A 23,212-nucleotide genomic window follows, 5' to 3' on the forward strand; every position below is an offset into this window, starting at 1 on the left:
ACCTTCAGGTGCAAGAAGAAAAAGGAATGGACAAAAATCATTCTTTGTAAGTTTTTAGTTATAGCGTTGCGTTTTATTTATATATCTCTCTCTCATATTTAACTAACCCCGCAAGGATACATATAATTAAACCAGTAAGCGTCATCGGATGCTTGGTGGGAGTGTGCTGCGTACTCCTGAAACTCAAGTTCCGTCAACTAGCCAAACTTAGAGAGAGGCGCTTCGAGTCAAACGGTTGGCGCAGAGACTCCTAGAGTCACCGAATCAGTGTATCAAGATATTCACCGAGGAAGAGATCAAGCAAGCCACTCACGTCACGAGACCAGTTTTCTTGGTGGAGGAGGCCAAGGAGTCGTATTCAGAGCCACTCGCGATCAAAAGATCTCGAAACTGGGACCCTGACCAAGCTGGGCAGTTCGTTAACGAAATCATACTGCTTTCCCAAATCAACCACCCTAACATACCTCCACTTCTCGGCTCCTGTCTCTATAGTTCACCGTGACAATAAACCTGAGAATATTCTCTTAACTCAAACCTTGTCTGTGAAGCTATGTGATTTTGGATCCTCTAGACCTGTTCCTACCAGAACAGGCCAGCTCACCACATTGGTCCAAGGTACCTGGGGCTACCTTGATCCGGAGTATCTCCGGACACGTACCTTAACAGAAAAGAGCGATGTTTATAGTTTCGGCGTGGTCTTGCTGGAACTGCTGTCTGGAGAAAAGGCGATAAGCTTTAACCCCCCACACGGGGAAAGGGTTCTGGTCAGTCACATAGACGCCGCGTTCAAAGGAAATCGCCTAAGTGAGGTGATGGATCAGAGGGTGGTGACTGATGACAATCAGGCAGTGATCCACCAAGTAGCTCTTCTGGGGTTGAGTTGCACCAGAATGTGTGGAGTTGAACGGCCAGATATGAGGAGAGTGGCTGAAGACCTTCGAGGTTTACAAGCTTCAGGACAAGTAGTACTGCAGGATGAGGCAGGTCCATCTGGATCCGCTTTTGAGATCGAAGAAATTAACTAGACATTGTCCTCTACATCTCTATCTTTTATGTTTTGTTGATTATTATCTTATTTCTTATTTTTCTTGTGTGTTTTATTCTCTGCAGCCTTTTTCGTTGTTTATGATGTTTGAACTATGTTGCAATAAAGTGTTATCAAATCTCAAATCATTCATGTGTCTAACAATAAATTGAAGTCTCTTTCTTTTGTGGGAAATTGATGACAATAGAACGTGAATTTAAAAGTCATTCTAGCTCCTAAATACAATGTGACACTAACGTTTAGTCAAGACAAGTTGTCAGTTTTTCGTATAATTTTAATTGCATCGAAGAAGTTAGGTTCAGTAGAAAACAAAGCTTTTAATTTCTTTAATAGGCTTCGGTTTAACCATTTATTTATAAAAAAAAAAAGAAACTTATATTCTACATAACAAAAATTACAAAATATTATGTAGGCTTATGCACAGACCTGGCTTGAAAAAGGAACTGAAAATTTTTGTTTTTCAAATTCTATGCAATTTGTTTTAAAATGTTTCTAGTAAATTAAAGTACACTTCTTTATGTCCCAGAGTCCTCGAGATTAAAAAAAAAGTGGGTGCTAAAAAGTAAAATTGTATATCTTAAAATGATCTGTAATGAATTCTCAGAAAATTTAAAAGATATATATTTTAGTTCTTAATTTTTAAAATATTGTATTACTAATTATGATTGGTTTTATATGATTAAATTTATACCAATATTCGGTGAAGTAAATTTTTGCTTTTGAATTCTAACATTAAAAATTAGAGAGATTATAGTTACGAGATAATTATGTTTCTTCTTCTCACAACTTAACCGATTGTGGTTTGACAGAAGTTTGCCTAAGTAATTTTCTAAGACAGAATTTTGCTCCTACAATGGTGTGTAGTTTCGTAGGTGTCTATCTTGAGGATACAACTATCGATCTCCGTACAACACACCCGTACCGAAACTCTAGCAAACTTTACTTTGTGTTTTTCTTAAGAAACTTGTTATGGAAAAGAAGAAGATTAAATCCAATTGATTCTCAGTAATCTTCTCTTTCATTTTATATAATGACTCAAGTGGTGCCTTTAATCAATACATTAGTTAATTCACTGTAACGAACAAGAGAGAGTAATGAGAAATATCTTTTCTTCTCTAACAAATTTTCTCATCACCTTCATGAATCGTAATAGGTGACGCGGGTGGTGACACAAAACTTGAACTAGTAAATATGAACAAATTCCAACTAAGTCATAGTATTTGTTTAAAATTGTTGTGGTGAATTTATTTACCTTTGTCGATTTTTTTTTGATGGCATGTCATGAACAACAGAACAGGTTTCTTTTTCACCAGTTGAGCTAAAGTTGATAATATGGGAGATTAGGGAACAAGGATCCGTTGCATTTGGTTGTGTTAACCAAAAAAATTATTAGTCACAAACACATCTTAACTCATTCAATATCTTAATCTAGTTTTCTATTTTAATGGTAAATCTATGTTTATCCATTGTGATTTTATGAAGGGACATGAACTAATAACCTTCACCCAGCTGAGCTATTTTCGCGTGGTAGAATATAGTTTTTTTTTTGTCAAAGAAACATTTTAAACAATAATATGAACATTTGCCAGTGAGATTATGTCTATATATACATCTACATTTGAGGCTCATGCCTTTTTTGTATAATGGTGAGCACGGCTCTGTATATACCTTTAACAGGTTTGGCGCCTTCGAGATTGTTTACACCGGCGTACTTGCAGGCTTTGCAGAAGACCACACCCCGCATGGCCACTAGTGTCCTGTTGAACTTAGGAGGTGAAACCGGTGGGAGAACCGGAGGCTTGATCGTAGCTATGGCAGGTGGGAGAGTTGGTATCTTGATAGGAGCTTTGGCCGGTGGGAGAGTTGGCAATGGTGTTATTAGTTTCATTGGAGGTTGAGCTGTAGTGCTGAAAACAGAGGAAATGAAGCAGCAAAGTGCTATGAGAGTTAGCAAAACACTCTTACCAGTGAAACCCATCTTTATCAAGATACCCTCAAGTTCAGTGAGCTTATTTTTGGTGCACTATGAGAAAGAAAATGATAGATTAATGTAAGAGATAAAAGCGTACATTAAGAGGGGAAACAACTACCCTAATTTTCGGTTAGCTAATTTTTTTTTCTGTATTTACTCTCTCATTCTTTATTTTTAATCGTTCTATCTCTTCATCATTTTTCTAACCGTTGATTGCATCAACAAAAATCCATATTTTTTGCCCGCACGGGACACTAGTAATATATTACAAGGCCTATGTGGTTCCAATCCATCATCATTCATCAAACAAAAGATATGCTTTCCCTCTTGTTTAACCGCTGTACCCTTCATAAAGGATGAAGGGATGTGTAGTGAAATTACAACACATTTTTTTGGTATTATATTCTCTTGATGAATTTTGTTTGATGAATGATGATGGATTGGAACCACATAGGCCTTGTGATTCTGAACCGATCCGAACATTGGTATTCTGTTCGGTTAGGAGCTCTGATATAGTTGGTAAATTTACAAAGACAATTTGGTCAGTATGGTTATTGGTTAGTTTGGTTTTCTAGTCAAAAGTTCTAACCAAAATGATGCTGATTCAATTTAAACCATATCAGAATCATATCAAATTTTTAAACGGAAAAAACAAAATTACCTGAATTTTTAACCATATTAAACTAGAATTTAATACAAATGGCTATGAAATATAAAATGATGTGTAGATGAAGATGAAGCTACAAAAGTTTAATGCTATTCTTGAAATTTTTTTATAAAGTTCAGGACTTTCGATACATATACTCTCAAATAGTTAGGGGGTGTCATACTTTGTTTTGTAAGAAACAAGCATCAACTTTATATCAGGAACTCAGGAAGGTCACTGCACTAAACAGAAACATTAGTTACATTAAAACATGTCTTGCTCCAAGGGTCTTTAACTGAATGTGAGGCTGTTTTAGAAAAGACGGAGGGACATTTTGAGATTGTTCTGTTTCCATTTCGGAAGTGCATAGAACTTTGGTTTTGTCATTTCGAATCTTTCTTCGAACTCTTTCTCTGTTAAGTACGCCTGGAAGACAAAAAAAAAAAATAATAATCTTGGAAGTTCATGTGTTATTCCATAATATATCATACTAGATCTAAGTTGACATATGTGATTGCAGGATTACCTCTCTTCTTGTTGCATCTATATCTGTCACTGGCTTCGGAGAATCAACTCTAAGCTGTTCGTATGAATATGCAAGTGACTCTAGACTAAGATCGACTTTGATTCCTCCCAGTGAATTCTCTTTAGATATGTCTGAATTCGAGCTCGTCGATCCTGCATCGAAAAATAATGTTTTGATGTGAGATTTAAAGCATCAAATAGCTTAGAGGCAATTACAACATTGAGGAATCAATGGAAGATTTGTTGGTATAATCATCAAGAAGTTTATGTTGTTACTATAGTTATATATTCTGCTACCTTACGAGTTATATGAGCAAGAAGGTCAAAGAAAAGGTTGAAATATGAAACCTTACCATTGTTTGTATCCACTGAAAGAGATTCTGAGAAAAGCTTTTTGACAAGTGGAGTAGAGTCACTGTTGCTTTCTCTGCCTTGTGAATAGCTTGGAAACTTTTCGCTGGAGCAAGATGATACTCCTCGCTCTGATCCATTTGACCGACTTCGCGAACCACGTGATGCGTTCTCCTTTGAGTCTGATCTCCACGGGCTTCCACTAGATCTCTGAAAGAACAAATGTTGCAGCCACTTAGAAACACGTTGATCATTTCTTATATTTGGTTAGTTTATGATCATTTATCTATTAAAACATCAGTAGTCTTTTTCACATTACTTTTGTTTTTCACAAACTAAATTCTTTCAACCGTGACTTACATTAGTGACTGACTCCTTCCCTTTCAGACTAGCAAGCTTCCTTTCAAATGAATTACCATGCATCTGCAATGTACCCATGCATGCATAAATTAATTATTAGTGCAAGTTCAGTAGACTAGTATCAAAAGCTTATGTTTGAGGTGATTTAGGAGGGAGGTCCCTTACGTTTGCCTTTTCAGGAACCCAATCAAAGAAACGGGTGAAAAATGGTGGCTCGTGGCCTTCTGTGACAACATATACAGGACTCCTCACTGTTAATAAACCTTCCTCCAGTATGTCCATTTCTAGAAATTTCTGCAAATATCACAAGTACAACAAACTAAGAAACACTAAAAACAGGAACATGAGTTTTTTGCTTCCTAAATCTTATATATGTTGTTGGATTAGTCTAATTATTAAGTCATGTTTACACCCTTGTCCAAAAAAAAAACAGAGGAAACTAACCAGACCAAGAGTAAGAGCTTGTTGCTTCGACTTTATGTTTGAGTTTAGTCCAATCCAGACATACACTTCAGTTTGGCAGTCCAGCAGTAATACATCTTCAGTAGTTAAGTCGTCTTGCACAAAATTGTATACTTCTTTCGCCTAAAAATCATGCAATCAGATGAGAGAGTATTCCAAGCTGATTTTATGCTCACTTAATTAATACACACGTGAATCGTACCTTGAGTACATCTGAAGAGAAGAGCAAAACGAGACCACTTTTACGTTAGGCATAAAATACAAGTGCGTATAGCTGAACCATGTAACTAAACAATAATATATAATAATAAGATGAAAAGAACACAAATTCAAAGAGATGTTTACCATTACCTGAAATACAAGAACATGTAAATAAACGTGGTTCTTCTACTTGTTTTCTCGTTTCCTTTTCTTTAGGGTACTCTGTTTTGCCACCAAGCAAATCCCAGAATGTGTCTGGTTCACTTCCTTCCCTTGTGGTCATGGGTTGCCTAGACGGCTGCAGATGGAAACCAAGAAACATATTTGTTACTAGCAACCTGAAAGAAAAATAACTAACTCTTAATAAGCCGGAAGGCATGTATGTATGTTAAAGGTTACTTACATCAAGGAAATATAGCATTCTGTCAAGAACATCATGGTCAGACTCTGAGGTAAGTTTCCCAATCCAAGTGAAGACAGAAGCTTCATTTTTTAAAATGTAACAGTAGGATGAGTTCAAGGAGGTTGCTGCCTGCATGCAGTTGAACCAAAGACATATAATTATACTACCAAAACGTATTTATGACAAAGCAGAATCGCAGAAAGGACAAGAGAACCCACTAGGTCAACTTGAATTGCTTGCATGCTCCTTGAGCTTGTCCCTTGAACACGGAAAAGAGAAGCCTTGCTTTCACATTCGTTTGCATTCTCCACTAGAAACGTTGTTTTGTACCGTTTACTCAAACCACCCTGGAAAAGTATCAAAGAAGTAGAGTCGCATACTAAAATACAAAATGTTCAAGAAAGTATTGCAAACTGACCTTGAAAACAACTAGCGACTGGAACATTGAATAAAAGCGAGCAGGTTCGTTGCCCTGGTGTATATGACACTGGAATATGGAGAACGTCAAATGTAACAACAAATCAGTTAGTTCGAACCAAATAAGAGAAAAATAAAAAAAATGATATGATTAGGAACTAACCATTACAGATTCACCCTTGGTTGAAGAAACAATGGCACTAGCATTAGATATGGCATCAGCTCTATCTTCCTGCAATGAAGTGAAGTAAAAAAAAAAGAAAAAACAGAACCAAGGTCATTGAGGAACAACAAATCACAAATGATTGTTGAAAAGAAACAAAACTCAAAGGCTACATACAGCCTGCGTACCTCCATGCTTTCACAACCTATCCATACATATAATAGATATTCGTTTCTTTCATTGTAAGTATATTTATACTGCACAATGTAGCAATCGCCGCTAAACAGCTTTGCCTGGTCATGAATGGAGAGAAGCGAGACATCACCACCATCTACACGCCACACCTGGAATCAGTTTAAAATCCAAATTGATCAGGCTTATGCTCAGATACATTTATGAAAGTTTGATCAAAATATATATATATATATATATTAGAGATGAAGTGTACCTTTACAGCGTCTCGGCAGTTTGTATAAAGAGGTTCATCTTCTTCATCAGAAAACTCCTCCACATCATATCCCTTCCGTTTAAACATTGCTGCATAAAAAGTTTTGTAAGTTAGTTATTTCCCATCTATAGAAACCATATCAATAATAATAATAATATGAAACACAGACCTGCCACTTTTTCTCGACCTTCATTGTAAAGGCTAGACTCTGCTGTCTGAGGCCACTCATCAAAAAACGATCTGAATCTAGCATTCTCTAGTCCTTCTGTTAGAAGTACTAGACTTGTGCTGGTCGAGCGTCCCTCCTTTCGTAGAAACTCCTAAACATTTACATTTTATGCTTCTGCATCAATCAACTTATATACTACTACCAAGAATGACTTACTTCTGAGGAAGAAATGGACGTCTTCCTTTCAGTGAGCGATGTGTTTCTTCCCATCCAAACGAATACTTCGCTGTCACAGTCCAGCATGTAGCATTTGTCCTTTTCAAGCATATCTTTGTTCAAAGAACTTGTTTCAGTTGGATGTAGATTCCCCCGAGTATCTATCCTGTTTGTTCATATGATGGTCTCTTTTAAAAACATCCTTTTAAACAAATAAATTAAACAAAAATCTTTACCATAACAGTTTTGCACATGTGGTTGGAGTCTGTTCTTGGTTTGTAGAAGATGAACACTTTGGAATGGGAGCATAACCACCAAAGAAAGTCCAGAACTCACCAGCATCTGCATCACCTAAAAACTTTCCATCCTCTACAAGAAACTAAAATAAATTAATTGTTTTTTTTTTCAGTACCTTGCTTAAGAGGAGGGAAAAAAATCTAACCGATAGTGGCGACCTGACACCTTCCTGCATGCTTGTTATCCTTTATGTATTCCACAACCTCCAAGGCTTTAGCCTTCTCCTGAGTGCTTGAGTTGCAACCGGCAAAGAGGAACACTTTTGATGCAGTATCGAGAACAAACACATCGTCATGGTTCAGTGATGACCGTAGAAAAGGCACCTTGTGTACATCAAAATCAATCAACCATTAATGAAGAGCTTGAAGCCTAAACATGTCAAGCCTCATCATATACCTCTTTAACTCGAACAGCATGGTCTCCTTTGCACATTAGTAAGGTGACAGGGTATGTCTCTTCGGCCAGACCATTTTGTGGTGAATACTTCCCTTCAACGGGTATGATACAAGGTTTGAAGTATGAGAGGAACTTCTCAGTCTCTTGACCTTGAACTTCACGGTACTGAACCGTACAACATCCAAGTGCTGCATCTAACTCTAGTGCTTTGTCAGATGCCAAAACTGAGTCCACCTTCAGATTTTTTTAAAAATAGGTAAACAATCTTTAGTTATTCCATATACATTAAAACAGTTGTCAAGAAGATGAAGAAGCAAAAACCTCAGTTGCATCATGTCCTAGCCAATAGTGAATGTCATACTGAGGAGATCCGATCTTCCGCAAAGCCGTCTACACATCACACACAGAAACTAAGTATTATTTAGCACACCACTTGAAATTTCAAATCTAAGTGAGAGATGCATCTTACGCTGAGAAGAAGGTAAGCATTTCCAGAGTGGAATCTTCCGAAAGAAGACTTGGGGATCGATATAAGCTGATTATTGTGGATGCACCAAACCTCCAGGCCGCTAAAAAGAGTACAAGCATAAGAGGAAAGAGACAAACTATCTTCTTCTCGTGGATCGCATTAAAAAGAAAAGAAGCGTACCCTTTAGTTCCAACACCTTGAAATGCAGAATCAATGTCTTTGCTTAGCCTAAACATTTTGTTATCTCATCTTCCTACAAGGCTACAACACAGTGCAACGCTTAATTAATCTGAAAAATCATAAAACCAAAAGAGAAGAAGAAAAGTAAACATCAATCACACAACAGAACAACAACAGTGTTGTTCTAACCAACGCCGTTACATTTATATTTACGTTTTCTTTTTTTTTTTCTTGTTCCTGCATATGCACGCAAACCTACTCTAACAACACAATTTATCTCTTAGTTTCCAATTTCTAAAGAAAAACTCATATAACGCCGAAGAAGATCTCTTACAAGAATGATGTGAATCGAAACGTAAATAGCATTAAAAACATAGAATGGACACTAATTACTAGCAATTAATAGAGAAAGTGGAGATGATTGTTTAGATTTTTGAATACTTACAGAGATGAGATGAGGGCAGATAGGATAGGAGAAGAAAACAAGAGATTTCAAAAGCTGAAGAGGAAGCAGCGGCCAAACAAACAGATGAGTAAATAATTATAATGCCTTTTTTATCTCTGCTGCATGCCACTTTGTGGGGGCCCCACCACAACGTTTCATTTCAAAGTAGACATAAAAACGCGCCTTTTTGGTTGGATTTCTTTGTATTATTATTTTAATTTTGCAAGCCATATATGTATAATTGTATATATATATATATATTTTCTTTCTATAGATACTGAAATTTAATATATGGAGTATATCTTAATTGGCTGGAACATATAAATTTACAAAAAAAAAAAATTGTTGCCTAATTTTTGTTATTTTTCATAGTATCCATAATTTCAGTGAAAGAAAACAAATCCATAACTAATTTCAGAGAAATTATTGACTTTTGTCAGCATTTTGTTCTCATTTTTTTTTTGAATAACTGCATTTTGTGTTCTCATTAGTAATAGATTGATTACAGAATAAAATCTATAAATTAAGTATACTATTCACCAAAATACTAATTATTAGTATTATTTTAACTTTTAGAAACTCAAGGAAAGTCTTCATTATCATCCAAAAGTTACTTTCAGTATAAACTCTTTGAATTATTTCAAAAAAAAGGGAAGATAGAAACAATGATTTTCACTTTTTATACTTGATCCAAACCTTTCGCTGGTGGAAAGTAAGATCTCAGGACACTGTATCTAATGATCTACTCATTGTCTTTTGTATAACTCTAGTGTAAACCTTTTAAACATAAACGTATGAAAAAATAGAGACAGCCAACCAACAAACCATACTTCAAAATCCAAGATGGATGGAGGAACATACCAAGATGAAGTCTAGTTTGATGATGGCAACACACAACGAGCACTCATTGGCTGATGATGGTTCTTACCATTCCCACTGGGATTCAACAAACTATCAAAGGTCCAAAATGATTAGAAAAATGACAGTTCTGGTAACTAATGGTACAGCGAGGAAGTCCATATATCATTACAGTCTACAGTGGTTATCATATGATATGATTGCAATACAAAATTTTGACAATAAAAACAATCTGAAATTTTCACCAGAAATCGTTACAAGAACACTGCCCATTTCTGAAATGGTGAAACCGATACCGGTCCCTCACTATGATCTCTCTATCATAGAGCTGAGATATCAGCTTAGCAACTGAATGACAATCTCCACACACCCTCAGATTCTTAATCACCCTAATCGCCTTAGGAGCCTCCGTTGATATCAGTCCATAACAAATCGCCAACTTCTCACTATGCAGATTCAGAGACTGCTCCTTCATCTCTTCTTCATCGATGATCTGCAGGACCTGAGACATCTCTGGCTCGTAGCCATTCGCTTTCAACCTCTCCATAACCTCGTTTAACTTCCCGTACACCTTCTCACACATCGGGTGCTCGTTGTCTCCTGAGAGAAACTCGTGGATCGTCCCATCTATCTCAATCGAGCTGCATCCTGGCTCTTTCTTAAGTCCGGTGACTCTCATGTGCTTCCTCAGCTCAGAAACGCTTTCCCATTTCCCGGACTTCGCGTATATGTTTGATAACAACACGTGCGCGCCGTCGTTCCTAGGTTCGAGCTCAAGCAAACGTGTACACGCCCTTTCAGCGAGACTCAGATTGGCGTGGATCTTACAAGCTCCTAGAAGCGCTCCCCAGACAGACGCACTCGGAGGAATCGGCATCGCTTCTATGAACTTCACAGCTTTTTCTAGATAACCCGAGCGACCAAGAACGTCAACTATACAAGCGTAATGCTTTTCCTGAGGGACAATACCATAACTCGATTCCATTTCTTTAAATAATAACTCAGCCTCATCTACCAAACCACTATGACTACAAGCACAGAACACATTGGTGAAAGTCACACCGTTAGGCTTCACATTAGCCTCCTGCATTTTATAAAACATATCCAATGCTTCGTTTCCACATCCGTGCATCGCTAAGCCACCAATCATCGCGCTCCACACAAACACATCTCTCCTCTCTACGGAACTGAACACCTCACGAGCCTTTTCAAGATCTCCGCATTTAGAGTACATATGAATCAACGCACTCGTAACGTAAAAATTCAACCTAATGCCGTGCTTTTTGATGTAGCTATGGATCCATCTACCTAACTCCAGTGCCCCTACCTGCGCACAAGCCGATAAAGTACTCACCAGCGTGATCTGATTCAGCTTTATGTTCTTCTGAAGCTGCAGCTCATGGAACACTAGAAGCGCCTCGTTAGGCTTACCGTTCTGCTCATAAGCAGATATAAGAGCATTCCAAGCAACTATATCCTTCTTAGGCATAGAGTTAAGAACCTCTCTAGCCGCTTCGTAGTCTTCCAAAATCGCATACCCATCAAGCATTGTTGTCCACGTGACGTTATCTCTCTCCTCCATCTTATCAAACAGCCTCTTCGCGTCCTCTATGCTTCCACACTTGGTGTACATATCAAGCATCGCGTTAGCCAACGTCAAGTTCACGTTCACTCTGTTTTCTTCGATGTAAGAACAAACCCTCCTCCCGAACTCAAGATTCCGCGTCTTTGCACAAGCGGACAAGACGCCAACCATCGTGACGTGACTCGCCTTAACGTCCTCCGACTCCATCTTCTTGAAAAGCTCCAAGGCCTTATCTGGAGAGCCCTTCTGCACAAACCCTGTAATCATCGAGTTCCAAGAAACCACGTCCTTTTCTTGAATCGTGGTAAACACTTTACAAGCAGAATCCAAATCCCCGCAGGAGAAGTAACAATGTATCAAAGAATTGGCCACGAAGACGTCGCATCCGACGGCTGATTTAACAGCCATCCCGTGAAGGGATTGGCCCAGAGATAAAGAAGAAACTTCTGCGGCAGCTTTGATGAGGAAAGGGAAAGTGTACTTGTTGGGACCGAACCGGCTGTCCGAAACCATGTCCAAGAAGACCGAGATGCTACGGAGAGGGTCTGGTCCCGAAGCGTAAGCGCGGATGAGTGTGTTCCAGGTGAAGGAGTTTGGCTGGGGAATTTGATCGAACACCTTGCAGGCGTAATCGAGACTCGCGAAGTGGGAGAGGGCGGAGATGGCGAATAGCTTGCTGGCTGAGTAAGGGTCGCTGAAGAGACCGGTGCGGACCATTTGGGCGTGGATTTGTTTTAGTTGTCGGAGGTTGGAACATCGGTCGATCAGGGAGATAGTGTGGCTGGAGCGGTCGTTATTGGCCGTTGGTTGATTGGGATTGGAGAAGGTCGGGTGACGTGGCAGTGAGAGAGGTTGTGCTGTGGAGAAGCTAGCCATTGCTTCGTCTCTCTTTGTAACTCCTTTTGGGTATATATTAAAAGAGAAACATTGTAATAAATGTATTCACACTATAATAGATACGTGGCAGCCTCACGATAATTTGATAATAAATATGCTAATACGTTTACACTATATTCATAAAAGTGTTTACACTATATACTTTATATTTTTAATATAAAACTCATATGAACGGTTCCAATAAAACTTTGGATTTTTCGTTTCGAATCAAAACAAATAACGAATCAAAATCTAAACTATATATATATTATTTTTATTGTTTACGGATAAAGTCAGGCAAAATATTTCTAAATTTTGTTTCCATTTGTTATCCGTTCTGATTTGAAACAAAAAATATGGATATCTGTAACTCTACGAAGCAAATCAGTTACTAAAATATAATTAAAAAAAAAAACAAATCACAAATTCCAATATTTTTAGGAACGGATATCAAATTCGATCTGTTATATGCATATATGTACATATATGTACAGAATTATATATATATATATATATATATATGTTATATATATTATAGTTTATATAAGTTTACAATATTTTATGAATTAAATTTATTATAATAGGTATTAAAGTTTAGAAAGTTAAATAATATTTTATTTTGTAAAAAAATGTTATTATTAAATTTTTCAATTATTTTATAAAATTTATTTTATTTACAGATCAAATAGGATATTCTTTAAAATTCTAAATCATTTCGGTTATCAGAGTCACCGACTATCTAGGTGGCTAAAGATTGAATCGACTTGAATGCCTCCAAATACCCAGATATTCGATATGTGCACACCTCTATTTACGGATACAATTGATTTTTCTTTATATGGAAAAAATTCACTAATGTCAAGGCCTTTTTAATTTTTAATTAATTTTAATTTCATCTTTCATGTATTATTTAGAACAAAAATGTCATTTAATATAAATTAACAATATCTTTATATATTTGTCATTTATTCTTATATACTTTTACATACACATACATATGCACATTGATGTGAGCACCTTATAAGTATTTACCACCACTGAAGTATCTATTTTTTTTTGGAAGTTGAAATATTTTTTTTCTTAATGCTTCTTCCACTACCGAGCAAATTGTAGTGAAATGATTTGTCTTAATAGTTTTTTTTTCTTGAACTATTATCCGCTTACAAACTATGATATACAACTATTAGTTCGACATGACGATTATCTTAAATTTATAACATGAAAATAAACAAATAATAGTAATTTTTGGTTTTTTCTAAAAAACTAAAAAAATCAAACATTCTAACAAAACAAACCAAAATAAAATATTAATTTAAAATAATGGTTATATTTTAGGAGAAACCAAAAATAACTTAAAACCGAACCGATATCCAGATTAAACAAATTTAATGTGTTTTTATTAAAAATAACAAAATAAATAATCACATTCCGTGCAAGGCGCGGGTTATTACCTAGTCTATAATATTAAAACTGAAGTACACTTTAGTAATGTTTGGAAACATGAATAGTACTATAACTGAAAATTGTTTGGAAACGAAGATAGCAATACTACATTAATTGTATTTCCATATTTCACTCATATTAATTATATTGTCTTAACAATATTTCACATCATTAATTATAATACCATAATAATAATAGTGTAGATTTTATTTAGTAGTTAATCAATATTAGTTTTGTGTCAATTCTAAAATCAAAAAAGTAAAATAACTGAGTTTTGCATAAGGTTAAGCGTTTGTTTTAATTTGTTTTACTATAACATTTTTTTTTCAATCAGTGGAAAATTACGTAGCCAAAAATATAATTCAAAAACATGTTTAGTGAATAAAATCATAACTTAAATCAAAATAATAAAAATGAATTACATTCATTGTCACTTAATTTTTCAATCAATATAATTGCTTACTAAATAAAAAAAACTCTTTCAGTTTCACTTAATTTAGCAAAACACATAAAAATATCATTTATATTAGTTTATAAAATCAGTTAGGCATGAACACTAAATATCCACTTAGGTACGAGTCGTTCCTTTCGGGTATCGTTTTATTTTGTTTTAAAATTACTCACTCCTTGAATATTATAAATTTATGTATAGGTTTTGAGTTGAATCCTTTTGAGTCTGGATGAGTTTGGTTCTGATGTATATGACCCTAAAATATCTAAATAACCAATGTATTTGAAACGGGTTTGGATATTTGTACCAAAAATAACCATATTATCTGATTCGATCCGGATCTTTTGAATACAATTAGTTATATTACAACATATCTAAAATATAAAACACTAATTATGAAAAACAAATATTAATGTATAAAAATATAAGTATAGTTTTATTTTAGTAATTTCATTAATTATATTACTTTAACAATATATCACATCATTAATTATATTTACCGTAAAAGTAATAATGTAGATTTTTATTTATTAGTTAATCAATATTAACTTTGTGCAATTATAAAAAAAATAAAAATGTAAGATAACCGAGTTTTGCATATGGTTAATAGTTTGGTTTAATATGTTTTACTAAAACTTTCTTTTGTCTTAGTTCCAATTGGTGAAAAATTACATTGCAAAACACATAATTTAAAGGCATAGTTTATATGAACAAGATAATAATTTAAATCAAAATAATTAAAAAGTATTACATTTATTATCACTTAATGTTTCACTTCATATAACTATTTTATTAAATAAAAAATTCTTTCTATTTTTCTTATTTTTGCCAAATATATAGAAAGAGTTTCCTTTTTAATCTATTTGCAAAATCAGTTAAGTATGGACATTCGGATACTCATTGAGGTACAAGTTGTTTCTTTCGGGATTAATTTTTTTGGATTTTTAAATTAGGCGCGCGCCACTTGGATATTATAAATTTATGTATGATGCTTGAGTTGGATCCTCTCGGGTCTGAATGATTTTGATTTTGATGTGTAGAAATATAAAAATATTTAATTAACCAATGTATCTGAAAAGAGTGTATATTTGTACCAAAAATAATCTTATTATCCGATTCAATCCAAATATTTTGAATACAATTAGTTATACGACGACACATCTTAAATATATAACACTAATGATAAAATAACAAATAATTTATAAAACCGTAAAAATTAACACCCGCACGGGCGTGCGGATCAATCTCTAGTTAATAATTATAGAGCAGAACTAGGCCTGCAATTTCGGTTAACGGAACACAACCGAACCGATTTTTTGGTTATCCTTTAGGTTACCGTATGGCACCAAAAATGTGGTTCAGTTTGGTTGTTGATTCATTTCAGTTTTAGCCTTTTAGGTTTCAAGACCAAGATTAACAATATTTTTTTTTGTTTTTAAATTCTGTTTAATTTTCCTTTAAAAAAATCGTTTTAATTTTGATATTTTCATAAAATATGGATAATTCAGTTATGTTCAATGGGTTTATTTAAATTTATATATTGGTGCATATACAAATATTTTGCAGTCATGAATGGTAAATGAGCTTTGAAGTATTTGAAATAGGCTTTTTTAATACTTAACATGCGCATTTTTTTTTGATTAATAATTAACTGCACAGATTAGAAATATAAAAATCAACATATTATGAACGATCACAAAATTAATGGTTACTGTCTATTTTTTAATAATTGACTAATTTAATTATTTTAAGCAATCAATAGTTGGTAAGGGAATAAATATGTGTATTAATAGTTGGGTATTAAATATGTAAATTGATTGAGGAATAAAAAACTAAGATTTCTTAATGATCCATATAAAGTTTTAAGTTAAAAGAGCATCTAAATAGAACATTACAAATAATTAATTAAAGAGAGGTATATTAGAAAGAAAAAAAAAGAAATGACTAGATAAAACATTTTGAACTTAAGAGTATAACAAATTTTGATTAGGTAATGTTACGATCCATAGGTGTTATTAGATCGGTCTTATTAGATCCCTTCATTGTCTCTGTAATTGAATCTCTAGTGATGTTAAAATCTTTGTATTCATGTTATTGATGAACAAAAAAGTTGAAGTTGAGCAAAAATAAATAAATAATATCAAGTCTAGGATGAAGAATGGTTTCATATTTTATCGAATAGAGTCTAAACCAAGAATCTTATATATTAAAACAGAAGTCAAGACTTTTTTCATGTGTAATATTTCATTTTGGACCATCTATTAAAAATTCATTACATTCAATTTCTTTATCATTAATGTATATTAATATCACCTTAAACCCCACAGCTCTACTATTAAACAGCAAACAATCGTTTATATATTTTATTCTATGTCAAATAAATTAAGATCATTATCCCAGTTTATATGACTATAAGCATACATGAATAGAAGTATGTTTCCTAACGTCAACTTTTACTCTGTGCTCTATGTCATATTTCATGTTTATATTTGTCCTTTTCATGGTGAACAAAAATTTTTTTTTGTCCTTTTCCTGTGTTTACACATATGCTTTAAACAAATTTCTATGAACATAAATAACTTCTGTTCATATTTGCACCATGTACATGTATTGGGATATTAGTATTGAACATGTTTCTTCCATAAATTGCAGTCATATTTACACGATGATGTGTATTGTTCATCAATTTCTTCCAAAAAATCATATTGCTCGATTCATATTTTCTGTCCGTGGATGTAAATGCAGAAGAAAGTTTAACAACTAATAAAATTATAATGGTTAATGACTTGAACATGAACATTTCTATCGTTTTTAATTATACTTTTACTTTATAAACCAAACACAGTAAGCATTTGGAGAAGATGATGATGGTACAGTTCAACTAAAATTGGATATAAAATAATTCATAAATTTGCATAATTTTATTCAGTTAAAATTAACATATTTATTAGAATCATAATTTATTTTTCACAAAATATGGGTTTGTATATTTAACTAAAACGTTTTTTAACCTACGTTTAAAATCGTAAAGTTAAAATCCAAGAATATCGTGATTGTAACTATATTTGAAAAAAAAATATTATCAAAATTAAATAAAATAATTCAGATATTACGAAAATAGGGTTTAAAGAAAATCTTTCAAAGAAATATTGTTCACAAAATATGGATATATTTAGTTAACTAAAATATTTTTTCCTACATTTAAAAGTCGGATAATTGTAAACCAATCATATCATGATTATATCCATATTTGAAAAACTATTATATTAATTTAGTTGAATATTATTCTAGGCCTTGATCCGCACAACCGGGTTATTATTTTCATTTTTACAGACAACCTTATGTATTTTACGTGATTAACTGCATATAATTTTAATATTTACCATATTACTAATTGATTTTTTAAAACACAACAATTTTATAGTTCATATGCACTAATTTAATTTATTTGTTTTTATTTTCAGTAATAGCATATTTTAAATCATGATACACAATTCTAAATTGAAAAATGTTATTGGTCAAGGATCAAAATTCTAATTGAAAAGTATTATATTAAATTATTATCGCAAATTTAATATAAAATTTTATCTGAGTTTAGTTATAATTAAAAAAATTATTAGATATTTTAAAAGTTTATATTAGTTAAAATGAAATATAAATATAATTTTTAAATAAACATGAAATTAACAAAATATTTCGAAGTTTTGTTTAAGTGAAAAATAAAATATACCTTTATTTTACAAAAGTATGAAATTTATTAAATATTTAAAAGGTTTATTTAATGAAAAAAATGAAATATATATTTATATTGTAAATAAAAAGATATGAAAAGAATTTATCTGGATACAATTTGAGAGAAAGTATAGGAAAATCTATTTGATTTGTTTATTTTAGAATAATTCAAATTATACAAAAAATAATTTAAACTACTTTCTAAAGGAAGATTCAAATAAAAAATCACACATGAATTAAGTCATGTGAATTTGAAATAATTAATTGAATAAAACAAACAAGCTATAAAATTTAGGCATTTGAAAAATAATATAGATAATTAAATATACATATAAGTAAAAATGAAATAAACACCCGCACTGTCGTGCGGGTCAAACTCTAGTGATAAACAATATGTGTGCTTAAACAGGTGTAGTAAAATGATTGATGACCTATCTATAAATGATTCCCGATATCGTGATATCGTGCGAGTGAAACCAAAGCACAGAAAAAGGTCATGTGATGATTGCATGGTCGGTTAAACATGAATTTCGAGTCTCCGGAAAATTAACACACGACATGTTGCATGAGATGGGAACTACAGGCCGAGTGAACGGACGTGGTGGTCCATTAGTTTGATTACAAAGAAACTTGATATCTGGATTGCTTAAAAAGCATTTCGGATCCTAGAGACTAAAACAAGGCCCCAAAATCAAAGAATCTAACCTAACCCATTATTAAGGACTACAATTTATAATTTAATTGGAGAAACAAGCAACAACAATATAGTTCGTAGGTCCAAACTCTTCTTATACCACAAGAAAAACTTGACGACAAGGAAAATACCATTTAGAAAATATTTGCCGAAGACAAACCCGATAAATGACAATGGAGGAGGCATGCAAGACTAACACATGTGCTAGATGAGAGATCTTCGTTGAAATTGAAACAAGAAAACCACGCAGGTGAGCACTTAAAGAACGCAAAGGAGCTGATGCTAGCTGTGAGCATGGAAAGACTATAGTCAAGCGCATGCAGTAGTTTATTCCCGAATCCGGCCACGAAACAAAGGAAAACCTCAAAGGATAAGAAGAGGCCACAGTGAAGCCAAAAGAATGACCCGAAATTTTAAGAAAGGAGTTGAGATATATTAAAATATATATCTAACATTTAAATTTTCATCGATTTGAATTTTCAAATTGAAAGTTCATCTCTAGTAATATTAAAAATATATATCTAACATTTTCATTAGTACAGAAAAATTTTAAACACATGAACATACAATTAATATACATAGAACCTATGAAGACTTAGTTTTTCAGGTTGCTTGCTTTCTAATTTAATATACATAAAATCGACAATCAGCAGGTTGAAAATATGATAGACTTGCATGGACTACATAGTTTTATGAGATTTGAGAAATTGCACTCTCTGCCCATAGCTTTAGGCGTAATTAGGTAACTACCATTATGTACTATTAAGTATTGTTCAGCAAAATAGAAATACAATTATGCCCCTATCAAATGAATCCTTGCTGTACGATCTAAAAGATTATGCAATCCATAGGTGAAGATATTATAAGATTTGTGTATCATAATCCATATCCTCTTGTCAGAAGAATTGAATCTTCAAAAATATTTTCTTTTACAGATCTTGCTTTCAAATCCGAACTCATGTGGAGGGTTTTTATCCATATTCAATCCTTTTTAAATTCAGTTTCTGAATATTTCTTATTTTCAGTCCGTCTGTGTAAAGTGGCTTCGGATCCAAATGGAAAATTTAACAGAGGTGGAACCTTCGCTTGCAATACCGGAGAGGATGTTTGCATTTGGCGAAGAACTCGTTGGTGTGAGAGTCACCCCTTACCACAATCCGTTTGCAATCAGTAAGATAATCCGTGCTCTGGAAGATGATGAAGTCGATGTTCTGCGGCGTCCCCGCTAGGAAAGCTTGTAGAGATTGCAGAGGAACCAACATTCTCTGGACGTTTTGGCAGATATATTATATCACTTGTATTTGGCAGAGAAACCGTTTTTCCTGCTTCACTTGTATTTCCTTACCATTGTGAAAGTTAACCAAGTAATGGCATTTGGGTTGATTAAATCCAAATGATTTTGGGTTTAGATTTAAACCATTTAGTGATTAGATATAAAGGATTGTGCGTTTAATCTCTACTGCTATTTACAGTTATTGTTTTGGACAACAGTCATTTTTTTTAACATTGTAAAAGTGAACAGTGCAAAGGCATTTGGGTTGATTGATACAGAAGGATTTAGGATTTAGATTTGAACCATTTAGGGAGTAGATAGGAAGGGTTGGGCGTTTAATCTATAGTGAATTTGGTTAATGGTTTTCAGTTAGTAATTGGGAAGGTTATTTTAAAAAAAAAACAATAAGATATGTAATTGCCTTGATATTATTATTGGTAACCGGTTAGATCACTTTGAAAATAGGGATATAAATACCCGTTGACCAGATATAATTATAAGTAAACGGTTAGAAGAATTTAAATACGGTTATTGTTGTGGTGAACTGGTTTTTACTTACCAGTATGAAAGGAAACCGTGTGAAGCCATTTGGGTTGATTGAGCCTGAAGAGTTTTGGGTTTAGATTTGAACCATTTAGGGATTAGATATGAAAGGTTGGGCGTTTAATCTGTATTGATTTTGGTTAATGGTTTGGTGTTAGTAAGTTAAATGGTAGCAATTTTTTTTTGGATCCACATATCTTATTGCCCTGATATGATTATACGTAACCGGTTAGATAGCGAAATACGGTTATAAATAATTGTTGACCAGATATAATTATTTGTAACTGGTTAGAAAACTTAAAATACGGTTATTTTCTGGTAAACTGGTATGTAATTACCATTGTCAAAGGAAACCGTATAAAGGCATTTGGGTTGATTGAAACCGAAGGGTTTACGGTATAGATTTGAACCATTTATGGATCTGAGAATGACTCTCTGGTTACTTGATTTTATAGAGTCGAAGAGAAAGAAGCTTAAACCTCTCTCTTGCTTATATTTTTTTGTATGTAAAAATCGGCAAATCTTAAGTGTGGATACGTTATTTAATGCGCTGCTTTGCTCAAAAAATATATGGTCCAGATTTAAGTTTGCCTAGAAAATCTAAAAAATATATTTACCAAATCTATTGCAAATCTACGAAATACAGCCTAAGATCCTAGAGGACTATAACAAAACTTATCTATCAGATTTGCAAAAGGACAGATATGTATATTCACTCCACTTCAATTTACTATTTGGCATTCTCATGGCATATACCTAATTTGGCCATTCTTTTTGTATTTTTGGCCAATTGACTCTAGTTTTATTAGTTTATGTGGATGTCACTAAATATTTAAATACTTAAATCTTTCTACCATAACCAAATAGTTTCGCAACCCCAAAACTATATCCATACATTCTCGATTTAGAAAATTATGTATTAAATCTATACTATTAAAGCAGGATCCTATTGTCATAATTACCTTAGGGGCATGTTTCCTTCACTAACATTGCATGTTTCATTAAGGGCAATTAAGTAATATTAATAACAAATCTATATTGGGTCATTATTTTTGGATCCAGCCCAAATCAAATATCTCTTGGGCCATTTGGGCCTATTAAAAAATCAGATTCAATTCTCACTTTTTTTTTCCTTTAGGTCATTGAGTCCAAGTTCAAATAATTTTTTTTCAACTATTTTTAATTATTATTTTTTTCTTTTCTTAATATAATTTAAGCATTCATAAAAATAATTGAATTTTTTTATTGAAAAGTATAAATATTTATTAAAAGTATATAATTTTTTAATTAAAATATTAACCCCATAGTAAAATTAATTTATCAGAGTTATACCAACTTAATTCATTAAAAATAAAGTTTAATTTTTTTTAACATAAATAGTCATTTAAAATGAAATACGATAAATAAAGATAAAAATTTTAAGTCTTTTATAAAATAAAACACAAATATATGAAAATGTGACATTTACTAAATATTTGTCAATTGAAAAAAAAAACAAAAATAAACCCGCGCTTTGAAAGCGCGGGTCAAAATCTAGTTAGAAAATTATAATTAATGCTTAAATTTAGGATTACTTAGTACTTCATTAGCATTTAGGTGTAGATAAGTTGTAGTTTTAAGAGTTAGTTCTAAAATATATTCCAATTTTAATAAAATACAATTTTAGAGCTAACCCTTAAAACTACAATGTAATTACTTCTGTGACATTTAAGTATTATGTTTAAATATTATTAAATTTATGTTAAGAGATTTAATTTTACATATTTATTACTAATAATGTTCTTAGGCAGACGCCATCTAGGACATGTGATGGAGGTAGGGATAGGTATTTCAGTTTAATTACGGATTCAGTTTGGTGGATTATTTGGTCTAAGAAAACTTTAACCAAAGTCAACCAATATTAGTTGGGTTTGGTTTATTTTCGGTTTGGTTCAGTTTTAGTTCAGTTCGGTTTTAATTTTAGTTTGGTTTGTGTTTGATTTAATTGGTTTTGTTTTTATTTTTCAATTCCATAGAGTTGATTTTTTTTAGTTTTGTTCTAATTCAATTACAAAAATATAATTTGTAAAAAATATAAACAAATCTTTATTTGAGATTAAACCATTATTTTCTTTATTTTTAAACGTAAAACCACACGTCACAATAAATATGTAGAAGATGTAATCCAATTTTTTCTATATAATTATCTTCAAATCTAATATAAATATCATAAATAATTTTTCAGTTTTGATGTTAATGTATGAGATTCATATTCTTTTATTTTATTTTTAGTTTTGTTTATTCTAATCATTTTGAAGTAAGATGTGTATAATTATGTTTAGTTGTTTAAGCTAAATGGTTAAATATATTAGATATTAATATTATTAGTATATTTAATTAATCTAATTAAAAAAATATTTCGGTCTTTTTGGTCTTGGTTCGATTTAAAACCAACCAAACCGAACTATCTGGATTGATAAAATTTTGAATCAAATGGTTTAGACATATACTTTGGTTTGGTTATGATTTATTTGGTTCGGTTAGGTTTGGTTTGGTTCGGTTCGGGTTATCTCGTAGAATTACTACCCGAGCACCCGTCTTGTTCCTCAAGTC

The 23,212-nt window shown here is 32.8% G+C and overlaps 4 protein-coding genes across 5 annotated transcripts; 1 reads left to right on the forward strand and 3 right to left on the reverse strand.

Annotated features, from left to right (window-relative positions):
• Window positions 1–211: 211 nt before the first annotated feature.
• On the forward strand, window positions 212–1,025 carry LOC125602933 (putative wall-associated receptor kinase-like 16; the record flags this gene model as incomplete). Its single annotated transcript, XM_048774274.1, has 2 exons — window positions 212–414; window positions 572–1,025. Coding segments are annotated over 2 exons (657 nt in total), but the record flags the coding sequence as incomplete, so codon positions are not given.
• A 1,632-nt stretch (window positions 1,026–2,657) lies between these two features.
• LOC125602931 (non-classical arabinogalactan protein 30-like) lies at window positions 2,658–3,023 on the reverse strand. The gene has a single exon (XM_048774272.1). The coding sequence runs from the start codon at window positions 3,021–3,023 to the stop codon at window positions 2,658–2,660; it is 366 nt and encodes a 121-aa protein (XP_048630229.1).
• Window positions 3,024–3,725: 702 nt separating this feature from the next.
• On the reverse strand, window positions 3,726–9,204 carry LOC106434105 (villin-1-like). Of its 2 annotated transcripts, none has more exons than XM_013874936.3 (23): window positions 9,166–9,204; window positions 8,721–8,801; window positions 8,541–8,640; window positions 8,393–8,461; window positions 8,072–8,305; window positions 7,821–7,998; window positions 7,615–7,747; window positions 7,379–7,544; window positions 7,163–7,313; window positions 6,994–7,082; window positions 6,734–6,889; window positions 6,546–6,614; window positions 6,384–6,452; window positions 6,184–6,312; window positions 5,966–6,094; window positions 5,713–5,860; window positions 5,564–5,574; window positions 5,344–5,484; window positions 5,065–5,193; window positions 4,900–4,962; window positions 4,542–4,749; window positions 4,190–4,341; window positions 3,726–4,089 (listed from the first exon to the last, which is right to left on the reverse strand). In XM_013874936.3, the coding sequence occupies exons 2-23, from the start codon at window positions 8,774–8,776 to the stop codon at window positions 3,976–3,978; spliced, it is 2,694 nt and encodes an 897-aa protein (XP_013730390.2). In that variant the 5' UTR covers window positions 8,777–8,801; window positions 9,166–9,204; the 3' UTR covers window positions 3,726–3,975. The 2 variants fall into 2 exon arrangements, with proteins under 2 accessions (XP_013730390.2, XP_022575068.2); XM_022719347.2 differs by lacking the exon at window positions 9,166–9,204 and adding an exon at window positions 9,055–9,072.
• A 929-nt stretch (window positions 9,205–10,133) lies between these two features.
• Window positions 10,134–12,501, reverse strand: LOC125602932 (pentatricopeptide repeat-containing protein At2g29760, chloroplastic-like). Its single transcript, XM_048774273.1, has one exon. It carries the CDS (start codon window positions 12,482–12,484, stop codon window positions 10,265–10,267), a length of 2,220 nt encoding a protein of 739 aa, XP_048630230.1. The 5' UTR covers window positions 12,485–12,501; the 3' UTR covers window positions 10,134–10,264.
• Between the last annotated feature and the right edge of the window lie 10,711 nt (window positions 12,502–23,212).

The sequence above is a fragment of the Brassica napus genome, unplaced genomic scaffold, assembly GCF_020379485.1.
Source record: "Brassica napus cultivar Da-Ae unplaced genomic scaffold, Da-Ae ScsIHWf_3045;HRSCAF=3843, whole genome shotgun sequence".
Taxonomy (NCBI): domain Eukaryota; kingdom Viridiplantae; phylum Streptophyta; class Magnoliopsida; order Brassicales; family Brassicaceae; genus Brassica; species Brassica napus.